At 37.9% G+C, this 7,000-nt stretch overlaps 1 protein-coding gene across 1 annotated transcript in view; it reads right to left on the reverse strand.

The window, feature by feature from the left end:
- Window positions 1–4,018, reverse strand: part of tshz3 (teashirt zinc finger homeobox 3) — a 24,256-nt gene extending 20,238 nt beyond the window's left edge. Inside the window, exon 1 of the mRNA XM_015371191.1 lies at window positions 3,607–4,018. Coding sequence (XP_015226677.1) covers window positions 3,607–3,646 — 40 coding nt within the window. The 5' untranslated portion in view covers window positions 3,647–4,018. The remainder of the gene's footprint in view (window positions 1–3,606) is intronic.
- Window positions 4,019–7,000: the final 2,982 nt, after the last annotated feature.

Genomic DNA, 7,000 nt, shown 5'->3' on the forward strand with positions numbered 1-7,000 from the left:
GAAAAAATACATAAAAACAAAGATATTAAAAAGGAATGTGCTTTGATCTTTTGGTAAAGATTTCCATAGTAAATATATAAACTCACACACAGATCAAAATAAATAAATCAATAGAAATATTTTGTTCCTCCCCATCTTGATGATGATATAGAGTAATCTTCAGTATGTAGTCTCAGTATAGATTTTAGGGCTGAAACAATTAATTAGATTAATCGATTATTGAAATAATCTTCAACTAATTTAGTAATTGATTAATCGTTAACAGGAGTATAGTGACTCTGAAACATGCCTTAGAGACAGAGTAACCCACTTAGAGCAGTAATAATACCAAAATTGTAAAAAAAAAAACAAAACGAAAAAAAAAAACAATTTGCATTTAAAACAAAATAATGTTTTTATCTGTCAATATGCTCTATCCAGAACCTCTCAACTGGAAAACTTTTAGTTTCACCTGGTTTAATTTGGTAAAAAAATCTTTCTGAAGGTACCTTTGTTAGTCCGATTATTACTTGAAAAAATAATGAACAGATTAATCGATTTGCATAATAATCGTTAGTTGCAGCCCTAATAGATTTGTGTTTGCATAGGTGTCAGTCAGGCAGCCGCTGATTGAAATCAGCCAATTTTCACTTGAAGGACTTTGAAAGTTTAAATACTGAAAAAAATCCTCATTGCCCCCTATGTTCTCTAAATGCAACAAAACATAAACAACAAACCATCTATGCTCAATAATCACATCAAACAACAGCTGCGATTTGTTTTAGTTTAGTACATTTAGTACATTTTTGTCCTCCTTTATGTTACAGTTGTAAAAAACCGAAAGGAAGAAAACTGAAATATGTGGTGTCTCCGATTGATTTAAATGAATCCTATTTAGATTCTGCATCAAGTCTTCTGTCTGTTAAAGCTTACCTCCGCCTACTGGGTGAGGTTTTACATTTAACTACTGTCACACGCTGCAATTTTAGAAAACAATAGCAGGCGAATACCTTAATAACTGAACATGTTAAAGATGTTATAAATATATCTGATCTGTTCTCTTCCGACTGTATCCCGCTCTCCTCTACCTTCTTAACATTTTCCTGTAATACCTGTGTCTTTACCTACTTGTTGTAAAGCTGTTACGGACTCCCTGTTAAGTCAACAGAGTAGCTATGCTTTAGCTGTTTCAATAGCTTCAGGGCCTAAAAGTTGAGGTAAAGCTGATCATAATCCACAAAGGAAGGAGGTCTGCGTTTCCACAGTTGGGAAAACTCTCCCTCTCCTGTGTTTTCTCGGCTGTTTACGTGGCCAGCCGCCCTCGGTTGTTAAGAGCACTCAGACCTGACCCAGGTACGCAGGCCCATTTGTCACCTGCAGCAGAAAATTGAGTTACAGCACAACCAAAGGCGAGCAGCTCTGTGTAATATCAAGTTGATTACATCAAAGTGGTGGCAAACCTCATTGGGCCGGGCACCCCAAGCTTGTCATCTCCAATCACAGGGCCTGTCAGGACTCCATCAGCCTCACGGCTAATTGGACCAACGCTAATGAAGCAGGCAAAACAAGTTTTCTACTGTGGAGGGAGAAGCCCTCTCAGACAGGAAAGAAAAAGAGGGAGAAGCTGTGTGTTTGCATGCATGTCTGTGTGTGTTTGAGAGACAATGAGAGAGCAATGCTGTGTGTGTGTGTGTGTATATGTTGTTGGGGTGTGTGTAGATTTTTCATGCAAGTCTCAAGGTTGCAGTGGGCTGACTCTCCCCCTAAGTCCCTAATCAAGGCCCATCATCTGTCATCCTTTTCTTTGCTCTCTCTATCACCATGCTCTGTGCTGCAATCAATTCATCATCACCCTTTGTGTGCCACTGAACAGTTGACAACTTTATAACTTGCAGCTGCACAGGCTGACTGACAGGGGTGGAAGGGGAGCATGAAAAAATGAAGAAATGAATAGATGAATGAATGAACAAAGAAGCGTGGTTGCAGGGAGAAAAAATTGTTTTCTAAAAACACAAAACGATCTATATTACAGCCTTTTATTCTCTTTCGTCAACAGAGAAACAGCAGTGCGGAGGGGAGGCGAGAGTGGAGAGCAGAGGAGGACATGAAGAAGAAGAAGAAGGAAAAAAAAAAAACATCCTTCTCACTGATCTGAAATCAGAAAGCTTTCAGTCATTCTTTATGTGCTCCCCGCGGCCACTCTTAGCCAGTGAGCATGTACATTAGGGCTGGGGCATTTTGATGAAATAAAAGCCCAGGCCAGCTTATGGCTAAACAGAATGGGAGCACTCACTCAGCCTGTCTCTGATTGACCATTAAAGCCATTGATGAATGGGCCTGTCAGGGGAGAGACAATTAAATCAAACATGAAACAAAGCCGTTGTGACGGCCCAGTCTGACAGAGCAAACCCATTCCTCCCCTCCATTACATAGCACACGGCTCCTTTTACAACCCCTAACCCACTCCTCCCGCCTCCTCTGCCCACTGTATGCCTGTTACTGTGAGTCCCTGTGTGTGTTCAAAAGTGAACAAGTGAGTGTGATGTGCTCTTTTTGGAAGTGTGTGTACAATTTCTTACTGTGAAACCACTTTGCCCCCTCCTATTCTTTCACTTTTCATGAGTCACTTCACCATCAGTGGCACAAACTGAGCATACTTGTATTACATTGTTAGGACCTTTACTGTTACATTAACCTTTCCTCTCAGGACTTATTACCACATGCAATCCAAAGTCCTAAAGAAAGTCTTGATGTCGACATCCTTTTTAGGCTTATTGTGTGAATTATATTCAGGGATAGTCTTATGTCGTATGGAGTAACTCCAGGGGCATAAATTCCACAGAAAGTCCCAATAAAAACAAAACAAAAAAACCCACATCTACTTGTATGAGTGCCCTTTATCACAGAGTATGTAAAAAGTACACAGGCCCTTTCAGTGTGTTTTACACGTGACGTCAGGGGCCCAAAGCACATGGTGGGAAGTGATTTTCTGATGCAAATCGGGAAGGATCAGATGAAAGCCGCATGACAGCCAATCAATCAACCGTCAAATCAGACATGGCAACTGTCGATTATGGCTCCTTCCAGCCCACGAAACTCCCATTGTCCACACTCAGATTGTTTATCTTTTCTGAAATTCTAAAAAAAAAAAACTATATATATATATATATATATATATATATATATATATATATATATATATATATATATATATATATATATATGCGCTCATAGTGTAGAATAAGTTGTGCGCTTGGACCTAAATGCGCACAAAGCTCCCCGCTTTGATTTGAGGTAACCTACGCCTCAGGCAATCATCCAAAATACACTTAACTGTCTTGAAATGATCAGTTTGGATTGTTTACAGCCACAAAACTTTCTGACAATAGACTGATCCGAGTCGCACCACAGAAACACATAAGATTAGAATAAAACTGTTATCCGCTTGGAGAAAAAGGTACGTGACAGTCTTAATAAGCTCTCACAACAGTGGCCAAAAGTGCCAAAGCGCATCGTCAGACTGAGCAAAAGCCATAAAGTGGAAACGGAAATGCGGTGACTGGAAAGTGAGGCTTATAAAATCTCGTAAACATGATGTTAGGCGCTTATCTAGTTGGATCCACATACCTGCTGCGCGCTTCGGCGCTTCTTGTTTCCTCCGTGGCATTTTTTCTTTTTTGCGCGACGATTTCCGTCAGAAGTCTTTCTTTTTTTCTTATTCTTTCATGCACCTCCTCGTCGTATCCTGGAAGATCCACCTCTACTCAGAAAAAGATTTACGCCTTCGTGTTGTAGACGGCACAACATCGGAGAGTCCGACAGGAAGGGAATAGAAATCGAGGGGGGGCAGATGAACCTGGAAATGAACCATAGGTGTTTGTTGTTGGTATTGTTGTGATTAGCCGGAGCGATCGCGTTGGGAATGTCAGCGGGGATAGCCAGCGTCCACCTCGGCTGCCTGGTCTGGTAACAGGCAAAGTTGAGGGATAAGAGAGATGATCGCGTCACTCACAGCAGGAGAACGGGCAAACCCACCGCTCCGTTAACTCTTTACTCCTCAGAAAGGGGAGGGCACCGCGCGCAGGAGTCCACCTACCTCTGCGACCAGCGCTCACAAACTGATGCTTTAAAATCATATAGAGAACAAGTGCTACGTTACACCTTCTAACTGCTTATTCTTAGTTGTTTTTTCTTTTTTACTTACCGTGATTTGACATGCTGGAGCTTTTGGTCAGCCACAAGGAAAGCAAAAGTTTGAATGCGCAGGAAAACCTCTAATTTATTATTTTAGTGTTTTCACATCAGTTCAGATTTGTGGGAAAATATGCCATCAAAACACAAACTGCAGATTTAAGGTTTTAATTTTTGCTCCATAACACGTATCATATAATTGATCTAGGTGGTTAGATTGAGGTAGAAACAAATAATTCTCCTTAGTATTTAGTTTTTTTTTTTGTTTGTTTTTTTACATTTTCTTAAAAGAAGTAATACTGATTTTCATAAATTTTAACTCATGTAATGTTCTAGGCACACACGAAACCCCATCTGACTCTTCCGCAAGGGGCAAACAAGGCAAAGGACTGAACAATTGACCTCTGGTTCATGTATTATGATACTTTATACATATATATATCTATATATATATATATATATATATTTTTTTTTTTTTTTCACTATTTTTCAATGCTGCACTTTTGAAAGAAAAATTTAATTCTCCAGAGAGCTGTTCCAAACGAAATTTCTTTTTTGTTTTACATTTGTGTAAACAAAATGACAAATAAAATCTGTCTAAGTCTTAATATGGGTTATATAGGATACATGACATAGGTAAAAAGTGTGGACCATAGGTGGTAACTGAAACAATTTTCTTAAAACCTGTTCAAGGTCTAACTAGAACCTATTCAGGGTTTTGCCAGCATGGGTTACATTTGGTAAAATCAGGTGTTTCACATACAAGAAATCAGGATAAGCCCTGGAAAAAAGTGTCATGGGACCTTATGAAGGCTTAACTTGTAAGACAAGTATACCCAGTGGTGTGGTTTCTGAAGACATTCCACATACCGGTAATTAGAGGTGCAAATTAGACTGTTTTGTGGCTGATAATAATTTCCTTTTTTCTTTTCTTGTCTGACCTGCTTTTAGAAATCCACCCAGGTCTGATTTCTAAAGCACCATAAAACCGGAAAACATAGATGGTAGAAATTAATCCAGTGCGATACAAAAGAATCACAGAATCATGCATAATAAGCAATTAAAGCAGAGGTCCCTAGGACCCAGTAAATAAGACCCATGACTAAAGAAGAAAAGCCAGAGGCACCCTACTGAGGGGAAGCACAGGGCCATTTATACAATAACATGCTGAAAGTCCACACCAGAAATTCATTAGTTCATCCTAGTTTTAAATGTTTTCTGTTCAATTAGGCCTACTTTATTTAAAAAATAAAGGCTATTCAATTTTAAAATGTATACTATAATTTCAAATTAGTTTACATAAATGACCTCTGACTGCTGTTTGTAGAAATGTTTAAACACTATGTTTATGGTTTACTTGATCATCTAGATTTTTGTCCAGAAAGAAAAAGTTCACACTGGAAGTTTTGTGGGAATCCTAAACCTAGGACGTCTGTGTTTAATACATAAACCTAATCCTAAATCACTGGATAATAATCCTCAACCTAAGGTCAGTTGATATCGTTTGGCTTTATTCTATGTTTTAATTTGGGCCTGAGTTATGGTGTGCAATTCATGCACTGATTTTTAAAAATGGCAGCACCCTTCCCCTGTAGGACAGTACTCTTGAAAAAACCCAACTGATAAATTTATATAAAAAGAATATTTTTTTTAAAAGTAGTTTATCGACTGATTACCCTATTATGTTTGTAATCAAAGATCTAGCATGAAACACTAAAACTATTTCATTTTTGATCACTTTGGTTGTTTTCTTATGATCACCACTAATTTACTTATATTTAGTTTAATTTATCAATATCGCTCTCTTTAATGTCCTTGTGAAGTCATTGACTACCTAATGTTTGTCTTTTTTTCTTTTGCTTTTAGATTTGTAATTCAGTGAATAAAGTTATTGTTAAAAAATCTTTACTTCAAACTACAGTTATTTCGCGGAGGGCAAAATCATGCAGCCGATTGTAAATCTATGGTGTTAGATCGGTCTCAATTTTCACAAAAACACACATGTGATTCATACATGGACAAGGCAAGATCCACAAATGAACAGCATGACTGGTGCAAGCACAAAAAATCCACACACACAAAGGACAAGATTCACAGACGCACAGAACAATTGATGCAAGCACACAAGATGCACACATACGCAGAACAAGATTGACCAAAATATTTCTGGTCCATAAACAATTCTAAATTAAATGACCAAGTACCAGTGGTCATTAAACTTCACTGCATTTGTGTTTGGATTTCTGAGACTCCAGAAATACTTTGGTAAATCTTCTGTGAATCTTCTCCTTGGTGCGTGTGTATTTTTTTGTGCTTGTGTGAATCATGCTGTCCATGTGTGGATATTGTCCTGTACATGTACGAATTACATATTTGTATAATTGAGACCGATCTACCTCCATATAAAGCACAATGCATTTTCTTTGTGTTCACACAGGGGGGCACCAACTCCTCATTCCTATCAATGAAAAATAGGTGAAAGAAAACAATTAAGGGTGCAGATGATAGATTATAGATTTTTTATTTTTTTTGCAAACACTCATGCCATCCCTTGAAAGAGTGGCCCCCTGGTCAAAGAGCCATACCACTCATAAAACAACCATCTGAATTGAACACACATCTCTCTGTTACTCAAAAATTACATTTTAGGGCTTATTGAAATTTAACTTGCTTTACTATCAGTGAATATCATTTCATTTTTTTTAAATAGTTGGTTTTAACAAAAATTTTGTTAAAACCAAATATTACAACCTTTGTTTTTAATCACAAAATTTCTTTTCAACCGCTGCTCCGTCATATCATTTGAAAAAAACAAAAACAAATTCAATGC

The sequence above is a fragment of the Cyprinodon variegatus genome, unplaced genomic scaffold, assembly GCF_000732505.1.
Source record: "Cyprinodon variegatus isolate N-32 unplaced genomic scaffold, C_variegatus-1.0 Scaffold54, whole genome shotgun sequence".
Lineage (NCBI taxonomy): Eukaryota > Metazoa > Chordata > Actinopteri > Cyprinodontiformes > Cyprinodontidae > Cyprinodon > Cyprinodon variegatus.